This window comes from Battus philenor, unplaced genomic scaffold, assembly GCF_028537555.1.
Source record: "Battus philenor isolate CCGP_79_NKW_IND1 unplaced genomic scaffold, ilBatPhil1.0.hap1 SCAF_13, whole genome shotgun sequence".
In the NCBI taxonomy this organism is placed as follows: domain Eukaryota; kingdom Metazoa; phylum Arthropoda; class Insecta; order Lepidoptera; family Papilionidae; genus Battus; species Battus philenor.
In genome coordinates, this window is record NW_027181675.1 from 1,307,252 (window position 1) to 1,324,879 (window position 17,628).

Consider the following 17,628-nt stretch of genomic DNA (forward strand, 5'->3'; position numbering starts at 1 on the left):
CTATTATACCTTCAGCCCACACCTCGCCTTGTTTCCCAAAGGCGCAGTACAGCGGTTCGTGTAGCACTAATGTAACGATTAACTTGAAAATCGTCATTCTGTCGACCAAGGGGATCAATAAAATTAAAGAAAAGCATGTTTATTTTTGCGGTGCAATTACCAATAATGTCTTCGCTTATTCCGATCACTGGCACTAAAACATTTTGTGTACTAACCTGCTCTCACCTAACCAGAGTCGATTGCATGGCTTCATTTTTAACCTGAGCACGTTATGCATGACGCAGGAAAGCATTAAGCGCTAAAAAAAAACTTAAGCGTTATTGTGTATGATTTAAAACTACCCACCCTCTCCCGTAAACAAACCTTAATTAATCAGTTGTAATTAATAAAATTGAAAAACTAGTATAATTACCAAAACTACTATACTACAGTTAGCAATGGAATGTATTTAGTATTGAAAGCACATTAATCCACTAATTGCAATTTTTCTTAATGATTTGTACTGACCCATTGACTACGTATGTGACAGTGAACAAAGCGCAGGCGCCGCCGCCGCCCCTGAAAGTGCCCCTGGAGGGCTGGTCGGGGACCTCGAGCGCCTGCTAGCGAGCAAGGGGGGCGACGGCCCCCGCGCGGTCCGCTTCCACGGCGCACCTCGTACCAGAGTCCCACCCCGCGCACGCGCTGCTGTCCGTCGCACACGCGCTGCTGTGTCCCGCCAGTACCATCGCCGCGGAAAAGGAACAAGCCGACACCGATCTCCTGCCCATTGAGCAGGTAACCATGCCCACGGAGGACGTCAGCGACCTCCGCGACGTAGTAGACGCCATTAATAGACTCTGCGAGACGATGAAGACTTCGGGATACGAGGAGACGGAGTACGAAGACTGTACGGACGTCGCCTGGTCCGAGGAGGCGGTGGAGACTAGTGATGTGAACGAAGAATTGGTGAGTCCCGAGGAGGTGGATGTCAGGAAAGTGGAGACGTTTGTGGCAGAGCAATGGAGCGATCCCTCGGCCACCGAGAGCGAGATGGTGCTATGTGAGCCTGCCAGCGAGATGGTCAGCGAAGTGATCAGCGATGTAGTGAGCGAGATGTACTACACGGCGTCGTCGGAAGTATCGCTGCTGTCGGAAGCGGAGGCGGCGGATGACCGACGCAGTGTAATGGCGGGCCACGTAGCAGCCATGCGCGAACGCTTCGAGAGCATGACGCGCGCCAACACTCCGTGCCCCGACCTCGCTCGCTCTCTTTCCCCCTCGCTCGACCTTTTCCGCAACGTGACCCCGTCGCCCGACCGCCTCGATGATTAGAGGTCCATTTTCATTGGTCGTTAGATCTCACATTCAGCAAGTTTAAATATCTTTATAAAGTAGGCACTAACACACATTATAAGTATCAAGCTACCACCAGCTCGGAGCCGGTGGTGCTCAGAAAGCTGGTCCGTTAAGAAGGCTCGATTAAAAACTCATCAGTTCTCTTAATTTTACATAGTTTGATGTATGTCAGCCATGTAAATGAGACAAAGAGCTAAATTATACACATTTCGAGTATTTTTCACCAACCGATAAATTTAATCTCGAATATTAGGCTCATTGCGGGGATTCCCTATATTCTTAATAATGACAGATTTAACGACCAATTAAAATGAGCCACAATTCGGGGAAAAACTTCAAGTTTAATCTATTGCAAACGAGAACGGTTTTAAGATTGACCAGAGTGAAGCGTCAAGGCCTGCCACGACGCTGTTATATAAAAACAATTTGGTAAATTTCTCTGTAACAAGTGTTTTAGAAGATTTTTATATTCGGGCACATATATGTACTAGTGATAACCGAAAACTATTCAAGGTAATATTCGTATTATATTATTAGTGCCTAAATAATGTATAGCGGTGCCATAAACTCTTGTTTATCTGTTACTAGTTTTGTGGGTAGTTTTAGATTAAAATTTTCTAACATCAGCGTTGTGTATACAGAAACGTACAAAACCACAAGGACCCGCATTCAATTGTGATTTGTCCTTTTGTTATTAAAGTTACATATCTTTGAATAAGTATATCCTAGTTTTTAGTTTTCACATTTTCTACTGGAGATATGTTAAAAATTAATACATTGTAGTTATTCAGGTACATGTGATCTTCGGGAAGCTCAAATTTTGTAGTTTTTACAACGTAATAGAAATGTAGCCTAAACAAGGAATGCGTGCACATACCTGCGTTCCTCCGGACCAGCGTGTCGAGCATTAGGGGTAGGATTTCGACTTGATTGTACAATTATATTAGTGTATGCTAGCTCCATTACTTATGAGGTCGTTTACAGTAGCTGTAAGGTCAAAGGAGGTTGGTTGATTTGATAACTTTATTACTTATCGTTAGTTATTTCCAGGTTTTTTGTCTCGCGGTGATACTAGCTTAGTTAGAATTTATTACTCTGATAGTTCTACGGTTAGCGATGGTTACCCTTTTCCATAACGTGTAGTTACCAACACCATCCCCATGTATTTTGGCTGTAATATATTGTAGTCTACAACTTCCATGCAAGTATCGGCGCATTGGGTGATTAATGATAGTGAAATGGGTGTTATGTATTCGAACGAGACTTTATAAACTGTAATTCAATAATATATGGCTTTATTAAAAATGCGTTTTTTATTCCAATACTCCCCCCCGGGACGGACAACGGCGTGCGATCTAATTTTGGATAGCCGGCCAATCGAGATGTGTCTGCGTGGTAGATGCTGACATGCATGATATATATAATAGAACAGTTGCATCAACAGGAGAGTAATGTTTGTCGATATACAGTTGACAGGCACAGAAGTATAGAGTACATAAATACATACATTAGCATGGAAATATTAAGTAGGTGGCAGTAGTCGCTGCCGGTGCGCTACGGAGGGTAGTGCGGCTTTCCAAAATTAGACAACGGGTAACAAATAAAAAGCGGGCATTCAATCAATAGCATTTATTGAGTAAAATGTCAAAATTCTACAAGATAGGCAAACGTCACAACTTCACGTGAAATTAAGAAAATTTTTTTTCAAGGCAGATAAATTAACGTACGGTCGTTATTCTTACACACATTTGAACACCTGAATTTAGAACAGTACACTACCGACGACCCGCAGCTCGGCGGGCGGGGGACAGGGGGCCGCCAATCCAACAACGCGAGTTGTGACTGCCCAGGCCCCGGGGCCACGTCGCCTGCGAGCCGCAGGGAACTGCCGGCCCAGCCGCGGCACGCCGGGCGACACCAGCGCGTCACCTGTCCCCCCCGCGCGGCCGCCGGTCGCCCCCCGCGCTCACACCCCTCTGCACGCACGCACGCCCCGCGCTCGGCGGCCGCGCGCCCACCCCCCGGCGTCCTCGTCTTACCTTGGGCGGCCGGCGTCCCATGAGCGCGCCGGGCCCGCGCGCTCCGGCTACCGGTAGCGCGGCAGCAGGCCGGGCACGCCGCCGAACATGCCCATCGGCATTACCCCGCCCGGCACCAGCATGCCTGCACACAACACGCTCGTCACACGCGCGCCCGGCGCCGGCGCGCCCCCCCGCCGCCACGCGCCACGCGACGCTCTGACATTATGCATTGTGAAAAGTGAACCAACAGCGCGCGCGCGCGGCTGTACGCGTCGAGGCAAAGTGACCAGTTTCCGTTTTCGTTTCGGTTTGCGTAATGCGAGAACGTGCGCGCGGGCGGCGTGGCCGCGGCGCCGACCCGAGCCCTACTCCGGCCGGCCCGGTGCACAACACAGGTAGGATGAAATTCACATGAAAAAAATCACACGATCAAAATACCGAATATGGAATAATCGCATCCGTGCATGCACGCCCTGCGGCCGAGACGCTCGTGTGCCCGACGTAGCCAACGACTACAACTCTCCGGTTCATGCACAGTTGAAAGCGACAAACTACTAAGTACGTAAATATATGTATATATATATATATAATATTAGTGTACCCACCCGTGAACCGACGGTCGCGAGCGACCTCTACCAGGAAAATCGAGACAGTAATAAGATAAGAGCTACTACAGTAAGCAAATCCATTAAGGAAGTGAATAGAGTTACCGCTCGCGGCCCGTGCCGTCCGGCCCGAGCGCGGGCGTCGGCCAGGCCGGGCGTTACGCGCTAACCGGGGGAGCGGGGCGGTTTGCGGCCCGCGAGCCGCGAGCCGCGCGCCCGCTAAAAGCGACGCCTCCCCGTTCGAAACGCCCTTGTATTTGTGACTTTGGTTCAAAGCCGTGGAAAATAGAAACTAAATTAGCACATTATTATGATTTATTACAAAAGATAATCAACATTGACAATCGGCGAGTCCATTTTCCACGTCGATATGCACATTGACAAATGAAATTGAATACAGAATGTCTTGAGTCTGACCAAAATACATCTAATTACATCATCGCCATTACCCAAAACACTAACTAAGAATAACAACCAATGTTCAGAGTTGACAGGCCTTAACGCAATCTAACAACTGGCTCCACTCAAATGCTACAACAAAACTCTCGGCAAGGTCCGACAGGTGGTCTGTTCAAAGAGAATTATCAAAATAAATTTAATTTGTAAAATGCAACGATCAAAGGAACGTAATGTACACCGACCTTAAAGTAAGAGATAAAATAAGAAGGCAGCTAAGATCCTTCAAGTCAATATGTTAATAAAAATTAATCAAACCTTTCAACAACACATTTTCTCAAACGATCTCGCGAACTGCAATTTGAAAATTGTATCTCTAAGCTCTCAAAGCAAACATCGGTGACACCTACGTGGCTGTGGAGCTGAATGTTCACACGGACTGTACACAACGGACACAGGTTTATACAAAATAAAAGTCGTACACAATTACAATAGAAAAATATTGGAGTTTATATATCATAGCAGCTTGCATCCCATGGAATTGGTTCCCCCTTCACATACAAATATATTAGACCATAGAATTTGGTGAAACATTTAATACATAGAGATAGAATATCCAGATGCATATGTACCTTTTGATGTCTTAGTTTGTTAAGGATAACATTTCTAATGATAGGATTTAATTATGTTTAGGTATTCCATAGGGAATATATAATAATAATATAAATAACTATAATTAATAAATGTGTCAATAAGAGAAATTAAAATTAAAAACGAAAAACAATTTGGTTTGTTATGTTTCGTTTGTTTCGATTGTTAGTTCTAAGGCTTTTACAGCTTCATCGGTACTGATTTCACGGAGCTGATGGGTCCGTGAACTAGAAGCTGGTGGGGCGCCTACCAGTTGCACGGGTACGCTCGCACGTTGCTAAGGCTCTTCGCGGTAGAGCTTTGACGGGGTGTGTTGCTGGAGTGTGCTTGCAGGTTAGGACGGCAGCGTGGACCACAGGCGAACCGAAGAGGGATCCGGATCCAACCACAGTCCGCCCACGCTGTTCGCGGTTAGGGAGCGGGCGGCCGCTCACTAAAAACGGGTGTTGTGGCGTAGCGGGTGATGTTTTGTTTTGTTATGAAGAACGCGGCGACCTGAGTAGTGTTGCAGGTGCAGTGGTTTCTGATGATGCTGAGTTGTTTGAGCTTGCACTGTTGTGAGTGTTCTGTGGGAACCCTCTGATGGACGTGAGGAGAACGTCTTTAGGACGTCTCCTTTTCTTTACTGAGTTGCGGGGGGAGTAGCGTGAGGCGCTGGTTATTAGGGGATTGGGATGTGCGGAAGCCGACTCAAAGTTCTTGAGCAAGGCAGAAAGAACATTTGGACTGTGAGGAGTTTGAGGTCACTATGGAGGTCTACGTTGAGCTGGAACCAATCAGCCCCCGTTGCTATCCAAGAGGAGGTTTTGGAGCATCTGTAGAGCGTTGATGCTGGTGGGTGCGCGAATAGGACGCTCGCGTAAGAGAAAACTGGTCTTATGCAAGCTTTGTACAAGTGCAGCTTGTGCTTTAGTGATAGTTTACTTGAGGAACAAATGAGAGGGTAAAGCCTATTGAGGATGTGAGGGGATTTATTCCTGATTTTGCATATATATTGGTTGAATGTCAGTTTGAAATTGAAGGTGACCCCAAGGTAAAGTTTTGTTAACATTTTAGTAGTCAATATTTGTTAAGAGTAAGCGAGACAGCAAATAATGCTTCCTTATGCACTGGTAGACACCGCTAACAAAAAAAAACTTATTGTTGTCACCACTTAATTACAGTTGAGTTCTAAATGATACAAGTAAGTATTTATTATGTTGATTTATTTTTACCGTCTTTTATATGGCAACACAATGGACTTTATTGTTAAACGGTCCAACAGGGCCTTTGTCTGTTTTATTGAACAAGTACTACTTATTTAATTAAAAAATTATCTATTTGTTTCAAGTTTTAGGAAATCACTTGGTATAAATATATGAGTACTAATTATATTGTTTTCAAATCAAAGTGTTTTATGAATCCCACTGGCATTTAATACATCTCGTATTTGACTCTAGGCAAATATGCACAAATATCCTATCTCCGTACATAACTAATTAATATAATAACATCAGACAGTTTCTTGGAGAAATATCCTTATACATTCTTATTACACAATCAACAATTGGAACTAAAGTATTTACGTCTAAGTCACCTAAACCTAAAGCTTATCGCTTTGTAATTTATGAAATTCACGTGAACAATGTCAAACATACTACAATTACACTAAATGTTATACAATGTTATGCTTAAAGTTATATCCGAGAACATGGTAATGGGCGATGTATATTTTCAAATGTCAAACGCAGGGTACCCTTAGGAACAAGTCAATAGGTTCGTGTCAATCCATACTACAGTACTGTAGGCGTCAAGTTATACAATGACTTGTTGCTACGACCCTGCGCTTAGTGTAACTTATCGTACCTACATATAGAGTTCTCTTATGAGAGTTATGACTATATTACAATTGTATGGGTCAACCGTAGGTCATACGTGAGCAACCACACGGGAGGAGGTCATTGAAATTTTACAGTTTTCATACACTCATGTATGTTTATATTCATATCATATGCTTATGATTTAAAAAAAAATCAGTAATCTGATATGTTGAATGTATGACTACACAATAGTTCATTCGCGTTAAGATTACTATGTATCTTTTTCTGCCGACCTTTCGGCGTTAAATACCCATTGAAGACAAACTTATTCTTTCTAGTTAGTAAAAACTTGATTGGTTACTGGGACATAATTAGTTGATGGACAATAATTTGTTATATTCATAATGCGAATGAACTAGAGTTAAAACTTAACGCCTAAGTAATAAAACTGTAAAAGTTCAATGTGCTGAATAGATACACGTGAGGTTCATCAGATACCCATCCACCAGGACAGTGTTGTGGGTAGGAAACGAGGAAGTTGCACGTGTATGTATCCTGGGACCTATCGGTAGTTATAATATGCGGTGTACTGACCGGGCTGGAGCGGGCGCATGATGTTGAACTGCGGCATCACGGGCAGCATGACGGGCGGCATGGAGACGGGCACACCGACTCGTGGCAGCTGCTGCAGCTGTTGCAACTGCTGGAGCTGGGGCAGTTGAGGCAGTTGTGGCAACTGTTGCAGTTGGGGAAGCATGCCCACCATTTGCTGCTGCATCTGCATGACCGGCCGGCGCATGGCCGCCTGCTGCCGTGCCGCCGCCGCCACCGCTGCGGACATATGCGCGGCCACCTGGGAACACCATCACACACAAATTATATCAAGCCCACTTTGATACCAAAACTACATTTCAACAATCAACCTGAACAACTCTTAGTGATGATTCTCACAAATTATTATCCACATGAGATCATATTAAATGAAAACTTATTTATGTATTGAGGAGAACGCCAGAAGAGCCCAACTTGATAGAAAAAAAAAAACAGGTTGACTCTATAAGACATTTAACTTAGAAATTCAATCTGAAAAGATTCTAACAATAATTAAGACGCCGATTAGTTAATTATGATTGGTGTTTGGATTTTGCTAATTTTATGGTCGAATAATAATAATAATAATTATTCGCACCAGTAATATGTTTCGATTTCTTAGGAGCTGACATAGTTTTTATAAATATAAATATTGAAATAATTCAACAATCAATCGGAGCCAAAAATAATCGTTCAAAGAGCCGCATGTGGCTAGCGAGAAGTTTGGCCTCTCTTGCTATTTATATTATACATGGCATGAAGGATTTTTTATTGTTTTATTTTACGAATCTAATTTTATTACAAGATATCACCCAATTAGTTGATCTACCAACTGATGGGATCTTCAACTGAGGATATTAGCTATGGTCTACCAAGTGGGACAAATGCAAATTGATGTTATATATATATATGTGATATTTTGTCCTAGGACACATTCAGTTTGCTCGTGACAAATATTGCCATAAAAAATTATTTCCTTTATTATTTGTGAACAGTGTTATACTTTATTCATACAAAAACCACCACCATGAACTGAGAAGCTATTGCTTCTGTTTTTTATAGTTAGTTCCTGTATTTAATTTAAAAAAAGATCACTTATAACACCAGGCAGTATATATAGTATGTAGTATAAAACTTATAGATAGCTAGTCATTAATAAAAGCATTGATAATTAGAAGTTTTAAAAGTAATGATTAGTATGTTGATATCATGTAACATAGTATTATATATAGTATTAAAGAGAATAAGACAGGAATAATTTTAAACAATAATATATATTTAAATTAAATGCTTTTTTTTCTGATCATGCCATAACTTGATAATAACTATTACCAATATTTTTTTTATAAATTTCCTAATATTTTGCTGAAAGAAACCAAAAAAAATTGAGTAGAAACTTGCAGAATTTAAGAAATTACTATTGAAATTTTACATGTTTGTTAGTTAATATGCTGCAGATTTATAACATTTAACAGGTGTGTCGATCAGTAAATATCTTATTAATGGCAAAATCTAATCATTTACTTTTCATTTAATCAATAAATAAAGTGATCACTTTAAAACAAGGTATGTGAATTTTTTCAATGGGCATTTGATCGGTTAATTATTCTAGCAGAACAAACTTTTGGTACAAGTATGTAATACATTAATAAATGATTTCTTACATATAAATCTGGTTATATAATTTTTGGTATGTATTCCCAATTCTATTACAAATACATGTAATAAATTATTTCAAAAATAACTTTGCGTTTTACTCACAAAAGTATTGTGATGCAAAATTTAATTAAATTGCAGGTTTAGCCGAGCAGAATGCATCCAAACTCACAAGTTTATTTTATACATGTAGCAAACCGACCAATTACCATGTCAGAGTACATGCATTCAATATTTGAGTTCCAAGCAATATTTAAAAAAAAAACAGACATACCAAATAGAATGTCATTTGTATTGAAGGATACTCCGTCTGAATTCGCAACAGGGCGAACACAGATGTGGGTCACTCACCTCGGCTTGGCTGGTGGTAACTGAGATCATGGCGGGCATAGACGTTGCTATCGACAGAGGTGCATCCGGTTTAGGTTTTGGACGGTACTTAGCGTTCCTCGCTCTGATCTCCTCCAGGGACACATCCTCCGGGGGGTGGACTATTTTAGAGCCTGCCCCCGTGGCGGTTACCAGAGGGCAGGAGTTGGCTGCAGGGAGCTTCACTTCACCATTCTCTTTAGGGTCTGTGCTGCCCGCGGGCGTCGACGTCGTGGGCGGTGCGCTTATTGTCGCATTACTGTCGAGTTCAATAATCACATATTACATAAATATAAACAATTTACTTAAATATATACAAACTAATTTTAAATTCAGCGCATACAATGCCATTGCATACATATAATGTAACATACATGTTTCTTTGTTTTTTAAAAGACGTGATGAAATGTTGATATTAGTGATGAAATGTTTCAAAGCGTTAGGAAATAGCATGTGATGGAATATGGTATTGTTTTCCTGTTATATATGAAATAATTTAATAGCAAACACAGGTGCAAACTTTTTGAATATTGCCACTTTCAGATATTATTTCCTTTTCATTACTTAAGTTTGCCTTTTTCTTTACAGTTTAAAGAAAAGCTTGTGTGAAGGGAGAGCATTTAAGGTGATCAACTATAAATCTCACTTAGTTATTTTTCTAATTAAAAGCCTCAATTAAGTCTAAAGTTTTGTTGCCTTTTTTCCATATTTGATCAAGAACTTAGGGAACATGACTTGGGTGAATACTTTATATTGACCAGGTGCAAGGGTCTACTAGAAGTCTGGGCTTCCGGAGCACAAAAGTTTCAACTTGGGGTTGTTCAATGGTTATATATGTTATATGACAATGTCCCAAATGGACAGGTTTACATATACATAATAATGATAATTGTTTACATGGACACAAATGATTGTTAAATTCACAAAGGCTGTTGTGCAGTTCTGTGATGTATGTATTGACACTACTTACATGTACAAGGGTGGCAAATTTTAATTCAATATCACTTGCACTGCCAATTAGTCATTTGGCATTCCTGTACAGATTCTTAACAATTATAATAATGATATCTATATTATTCTCAAGCGTAATAAATTCTACATTTGATATTGATTACATAATTTAAATACAATTTGTTGTTAACTAATGTAATTACATTTACTATTTAGAGGTTGGATTTCCTGATCATATTTATCTAAAGTTAGTTAATTTTTTTTTCATTCTATTCATATGACATAGGCCTCCCGTCATAGATTTATAAAAGGATTCGAAAAAATGACCTTCATCCAGTGTCTTTGGACTACTTTAACAAGGTCATCTGTTTGCTTTGGTTGCTTACAGGTTTATGGTCTCCAAAACCTTAAAGTCTCAGCTAAATAAATGTTAAAATTTTATACAAGGTAAAAAAAGTATTTGTTTTGGTATCTACCTGACGGCGGTTATTACTGTGATCATAAAATTTAGGTGAACTTGTTTATAAAATGTAAATTCTTGGAGCCGTTGTGAGTTTGTTGTGTTATCCTCGCAAATCACTGCATTAGAAGCTGATACCTTCAAATTTAGGGAAGCCATTATAGCACATTATTATAAAATTAAACTATTGAAGACATCTCCATAATTTTATAGCAAAATTAAACTAGTGTTTCCCAATGTGGGACCCACACCCTACACAGGGGCAATTTGAAAATGAACTCGACTTGTCTTTACATGAAAATTTTGCACGTTACATAAGAGGACATAAGAGTTTTAGAAAGATTTAAGTCTGGCATGGCTCAAAAAAGTTTGCGAAACATTGTTTTAGACAAATATGATTCTAAATATCCAATCTCAGGTCATTATCAATGACATTTGCTTAAAATTAAGATTAAATTACAATAAAAACTTGCATACAAATCATTATATGCAAAATACACAAATTGACGGGTAGATACAAATATACAGTACCTGGCGATAAATATTGCACATCGACCTTTGGAAAGAGACAATTGACTAATAATTTCGGCTTCGTAGAGCGTTATCTCTGTCGCACGAAATACAAAAAGTCAGGTATCTATTAGGAGCTGTTAAAACCAGTGGCGTAGCTAGGGGGTGGCAAGAGGGGCGGTCGCCCTAGGGCACCACGGGCAAGGGGGGCACCCAAATTGAAAATATTTTTTTTGATGAACAAAAAAATGTTAAAAGAAAAATGAAAACCACGATTTTAACTAGCGATGTCAGTGTTCAGATCTCCAGTGGGGCCTTTTTTGCCAAAAATGACATATTCAACAGATTAGTGTGGCCCTAAGAACTGTTTCATCCGAAATATACTTCATTTTCATGCCTAAACAATTTATACATAAAATGCGCATAGTGGCCGAAATCGCCATATGTTAAATTTCGAAATTGTATTATAAAATAGAGAAGTCTTTTTTACATGTTTTCTGTGAACACCTCATTCGTCCGTCAATAGCGTGGCGAATCTTCCCTTTTCAATATGCGTGGGTCAGCCGCATTCACAATATTTTACAGAAACTTACTAGTCGGAGTTGGTCATCAGGTTCAAATGCATCCTTTTCGGTTTATGTTATTTTTAAAATTTCAGCTAATTTCTTTTTACAAGGTAATTTTTTCGTTTTATTTTTGGGACCCACTCCACAAAGCTACCTACGCCCGTTTTTTTAATCCTTTAAGATAACTAAATATGTGTTTGTTAAAAGTTTTTCCTTTAAGATAGCACCTTATATTTTTTTGTAAATTTTGACATTCATGATAGCACCATATGGCGTTTTCAGAAAAAAAGATTCATTTGAAGAGAACACCATATGAAGTTTTAAAAAAACACCCCAAGAGGACACCATATGGTCTTATGTGCGTGAAAAGATAAGGCCATTGGTTTCTGAAATCTAAAATTTTTTAAAGTCAGTAAAAAAATGGGGGGGGGGGGGGCACCTGACCACAATTTTGCCAGGGGCCCCAAATATTCTAGCTACGCCACTGGTTAAAACCTACCTATTTTTATTACAATCTATCATTTTAACCATAGGTATAATGGTGTTTATTATGTACAATTGTAATTTTTCTCAATAATTAAATACGTAAACATAATGTTAAAAAGGTTTTTTTTTACCTTAACCTAAAGCCACCGCATATAGAAAAATTGGTGGATTTTATATAAAGAATAAAAATAATTATCAAAAGAAGCAAATGATACTTGTTTTACAGCTCCTAATAGATACCGGAATGTTTGCATTTCGTGCGACAGAGATAAAGCTCTATGAAGCAGAAATTAGCCGATTGTCTCTTTCCAAAGGTCGAAGTACAACATTTACTGCTGGGTACTGTAACTCAGTTATTAGCTAATCTAACATTTCAATTTGTTGGTATAATGTAACTGCAGTATATATAGCATACATGCTTTCAATGTATGACAGCAAAAATATGTAAGTTATTCTTCATAAATCTTACCGTATACAGATCAGTGTTTTTTTTTATTTCTTATAGTTTTTAAGGTTTATATAAGCTGTATATGTCACCTGTATGCTGGGAAGGTGGGTTTGCTTGGTGTACTGGTTGGCACACTGGCCGCTGGGAACAGTGGCCTCATTCCAGGCATCATCATTCTGGAACAAACATAAAAACTAGTCAAAATAAACCACTAGTAATTCACTAATATAGAAAATATATACAAACATCTGTTTTTATTAGATGTTACAGACAGTCAACGTCAAATAGAGTCGAAGAGGATGAGACTGCTGCCTATGTATTTTGTTGACGAAAGGGGGTAGCACCTTACAGGGTAACCCATCTTGATTACTAAGATGCCTTGACACGAACAATGTTGATATAAAGTATCTGCTGGAAATTCTCAAGGAGTTGGGACCCAGGCGCAAAATGAGCATATAGTAATAGGGTTGTTTGGTTTCAGAAATCAGCCGGCGTAGACAAGACAAAGAAAATATTTTCAGTCAATATAAATATAAAAAACTGGTCTATGTAAGAATAGTGATAAACATGAGTGAGAAGTGTGTACACTTTTATAATAAACTCCCTTATATTGGCTTCAGAGTATTTATGCAGTAATTTAATAAATTAAAAAATAATAATAATGAAATTTAGGAATACTCTACTTTGTTCAGAATATTTATAATTAACTAGATGTACCTGGTTCAGGTGTTTAGAGTCTAAAAATATGTACAAAAAGACAGGTTCTGTATTGAAAAAAAAAAAAATACAATTTTTCAAAAACCTTCTGAAGAATATATCTAATAATATACCAAATTATCAATGTGATTGGATGTATGATTTTCTGGTATGGACTGACAGACAGACATATTTATTTTTACATATGTAGTTAATCAGTTTGCAGGTTTCTCTTAAATCAGGACATGCTGTGTTCTCATATTTTAAACTAAAGGATGTCATTATTACAGCACAGTTTCAAGATTAATCAATCTATATTACATATTAGGTTGACCGGAACATAATGTCGTTTCTGTATATTTTACTGCTCCGACATTGAAAATTTGTATTTTAGATGGCAAATGGTTGCGAATACTGAAGGTGAATATAGAAATAAAAACTCATTAAAATGTAGCCGTATAAATTTAACCTGAGAAAGCGACACTACTCTCCGATCCCCCTAATAGTTAGAAGATACAGCAAAAGATGTTACTTCATCAATTATTATAATTAACCAAAACACCCTGTATAAAAAAAATCTCAAGTTGTTGAAGAAATTGTGAACAAGATATTTAATGATTCTTACCTAGGGGCTTGCATGAAAGGAGGCATCATGGGATTCATGGGCATTGCATGCCCAGGATACATCCCTGGAGGTACAGGCGCCATAGGCGTGGGCAGGATGCCCTGTGTCACTGTTGACGGACCTGCACCCAGCTGCGGAAAAGAGAAGTTCATAGATTAAAGTAAAAGCTTTTTAAATCAATTTACATTTAATTATTGTACAACATAAATATATTTAGTTTTCAATCTATAATGTTGCCTTATGTGAGTATGGGGGACTTCAGCTTAAACTTCCTTTATGTAACTACCCAAGGAGCTACTTTGGCAATTATGTCTTCAATCATTATCACCGTTTTACTGGATCAGAATTTCTTGAACCTATGTGTATCACAAAGTCAGCTAACCAATAATATTGTCAGTTATACCCTGGGATATTGAAATGATATTATGAACAGATAAAAGATCTCAATTTTCCTAAATAGAAATAAGAATATATTCAAAAAAGAAATTATGGATCAGAGCATGGTTGCATCCTTTGTAGCTTGTTAAAGTCAAAGTATGCTATAAAGGTAGTCCAAATTTGTTTCTAGTTCTAAAAAAAAATGCATTTTTTTTTCTCTTCAGGCATTCTCCAGTGTGAGTCAGTGACTCTGTTTGGCACTAATCGGTGTAACATAACTCCTGAAGATGCCCTGTGGAGGGGTGAAACACATGTTGAGTAATTTGGCTGGCGGGCGGTGCACTTTGCACGACTACCACTGCATGTGCAGAAGTGGCTAAATATTGGTCCTTTTCTAACTGTACATGATTAATTATTAAAAATATCCCAAATTAATTTTTGTATTTTAATAATGGGGCGATTGTTACATTTTCATTATAATACTGGAACTGTCTGTGGCAGAGGGAGAGGCGCTTAACTCATACAAAAGGATATTCAGGACTAATGGTTCTCAAGAAGTGACTACAAGCCAGTAGACACCATATGGGAGGACCCTCTACTACGTAGACTGACAACATAGTTAATGTGACAAGAAGTCGCTAGATGTATGAAACACTAGACCAGTTGTTTTTGCGATCTATAGGCGGCCCATGCCTATGCCCTACTGTGGGCATCTATAGACTATGATATATGATGAATAAGCAAACGGTCTCAATATTTAGAGTAAAAATTTTAGTCAAGTATAGTAAACAAATTAATGAAGTATAAATCACTTACTGCATTTTGTTTACTCTGTAATCAAAATTTTTAACATATAAACAAACATGAGTTTTTGTTTAGGCATTTCTATTGGTGCAAAGCATAATTTGGCATTGGATTGACATTTTTAATGATTGTATCTTCTGCGTACAAGAAGGAGAAGAATATAGTGTACATAGACAAATATATGTAACTAGTATATTGTTTTTTAATTAATATAATATACAAATCTTAGAGATTTTGACTGCAAATGTCTTGACATCGGTAAATAAATATCAGATTGGCAAGGCCCCGAAATGTAATCTTTTAAATAGGTTAAAGATGAAGGACTGTTTACATATTACAAACAATACTAAGTGACAAAGAATTATACAGTGAACTCTACACATACTTTGTGTAAAATGATTTTTTGATTTAATGGAAGAATGTTTTATTTATTAAGTATATATCTTTGCATATAGATGTCAATAATATAAATACCAATAATGTGAAGTGGATTCAGTTTCTGTGAAAAGTCATTCTAATTTGTTATTAAAAATTGTTAATTATGTTGTGTAAACACAAAAATATTTACCAATGCCGGAGTTGCTTTCTTCTTAGCTGCAGGTTCATCATCATCACTGTCTGATCCTTTGCCACCACCTACGTCATTCAAACATCGATAATAAAAGATAACAAAATAGCAGAGTGGAAACAGAGAGACATACCTTTACTGGAACACTAATTAAAACTATACACCAATAAACATCTAACGCTACAGTGTCCCAAGCAAAAATTTAAAAAAATAAAATATGTCCTTGTACATACATTAGGATCCATACAACAACTGCAGAAGATAAATCAATATTTTTATACCTGTCTTTTGCTTCTCATGCTCCTTGATATCTTCTGGCGGTATACCTTCCATACCATATATTTCTATTTCTATATTAGACCTATTTGGTAATGAATTTGGAACTTTGTCTATGGCTTCTTTGTGTACCTGAAATACACGAAGTTTTAAAGCACTGCCAAAGAAAATGAATACGGAATGGTAAATTACGAACTTTTACGGGTGGGGGATTTGGCGCGAATGGCGTATGTAGAGCGTCAAGCGAAAATACCTCGACCTATAAGCGTGCGAGATGAGGAGTGGCGTGGGCGGGCGCGCCCAGTGCCAACCGAGACCAAACATACCTGCATACAATGAATCGACAGTCCGGGACCCGTGTACAATTTCTTATGACATATGTGGCATTTAAAGTGCTTCGCCTTCTGGTGTTGAATCAAAATCTTTTCGTCGTCAAACTCCCTATTACAATACCTGAGTTACGTATTAAGGAAACGACAGTCTCAACATTGCTACATAAAACTCGGCGAAACAAATCGTAAATACAGCTAAAATAGGTCAATTCGAATATCCGAAGGTCACCAGCGTATTTAGCAAATGTGAACTGTTTTTTAAAGGATACCAGCACCATGGCTTCGATGCCTTCTTCTTCTTTCTACCCATTATAATAACAACACGAAAACAACAATGGAAAAAATAAACTATAATTTACATTCAATTACTCAACTTATATTTAAATTATCACAGGCATTACTGAAGTTAAATTAAACTACAATGCAACAACACTAATGATAAACGCAACGCAAAATGGCGGCCGACCAACAGTCTGCAGTGAGCGTATAGATCGGTGTGGCGATTATAAAATGTAGAGTAAATATGGTAGAGCTATGTTTTTGTATAACTTTGAATAGAATTTTATTTTGTCGTATTATTCTAATAAAACATTTAAAATATATAAAACAATAAAAAATCATTTACTAATTAATTTCTTTAAAGTTTTGTACAAATAAATTATTAATTATTTTAATGTTAAAAATTCTTTTACATTTCTTTTAGAAAAGAATTTCAGAGAATACTTTTAGGTATAATACTTAAGAAAAATAATTGCTAAACTATTATCATTATTTTGAATGTTTTTTATTAACTTGCTCATTTAATATTTATGGTGAATAGAATTACACATAGCAAGTAATACGTTTAAACAAATTTTCAAGTGATTTGATTTTTTTTTTATCTTATTTATTTGTTTTAGCAATTTCTTTTAATTATTTATTTTCATCTCTGTTTATGTTTGCATATATATTATTTATACACAGATTACCTAAAAGAGGGCGCTAAATTAAGAAGCTAAAAATTGTACGTCAGTCTCAAATTAAACGAAGTTTGTGTCGCTCATCAATTAATTGCGGAACAGTTGGCATAAATTTATATATTATCTGGAGCAATCTAATAATA

The 17,628-nt window shown here is 38.0% G+C and overlaps 3 protein-coding genes across 4 annotated transcripts in view; 2 read left to right on the forward strand and 1 right to left on the reverse strand.

The window, feature by feature from the left end:
• The window catches only part of Vrp1 (Verprolin 1), a 50,339-nt gene extending 49,717 nt beyond the window's left edge, over window positions 1-622 (forward strand). The window contains exon 8 of the mRNA XM_068777222.1: window positions 530-622. Within this exon, the coding sequence (XP_068633323.1) occupies window positions 530-606 (77 nt within the window). The 3' untranslated portion in view covers window positions 607-622. The remainder of the gene's footprint in view (window positions 1-529) is intronic.
• Window positions 623-764: 142 nt separating this feature from the next.
• Window positions 765-2,643, forward strand: LOC137933317 (uncharacterized). Its single transcript, XM_068777226.1, has one exon. The coding sequence runs from the start codon at window positions 784-786 to the stop codon at window positions 1,312-1,314; it is 531 nt and encodes a 176-aa protein (XP_068633327.1). The 5' UTR covers window positions 765-783; the 3' UTR covers window positions 1,315-2,643.
• Window positions 2,644-2,952: 309 nt separating this feature from the next.
• LOC137933316 (BUB3-interacting and GLEBS motif-containing protein ZNF207-like) lies at window positions 2,953-17,008 on the reverse strand. 2 transcript variants are annotated; one of them, XM_068777224.1, is made up of 9 exons: window positions 16,796-17,008; window positions 16,521-16,647; window positions 16,200-16,326; window positions 15,919-15,986; window positions 14,169-14,299; window positions 12,937-13,023; window positions 9,409-9,685; window positions 7,405-7,663; window positions 2,953-3,501 (listed from the first exon to the last, which is right to left on the reverse strand). In XM_068777224.1, the coding sequence occupies exons 1-9, from the start codon at window positions 16,834-16,836 to the stop codon at window positions 3,425-3,427; spliced, it is 1,194 nt and encodes a 397-aa protein (XP_068633325.1). In that variant the 5' UTR covers window positions 16,837-17,008; the 3' UTR covers window positions 2,953-3,424. The 2 variants fall into 2 exon arrangements, with proteins under 2 accessions (XP_068633325.1, XP_068633324.1); XM_068777223.1 differs by having other exon boundaries at window positions 12,937-13,041.
• Between the last annotated feature and the right edge of the window lie 620 nt (window positions 17,009-17,628).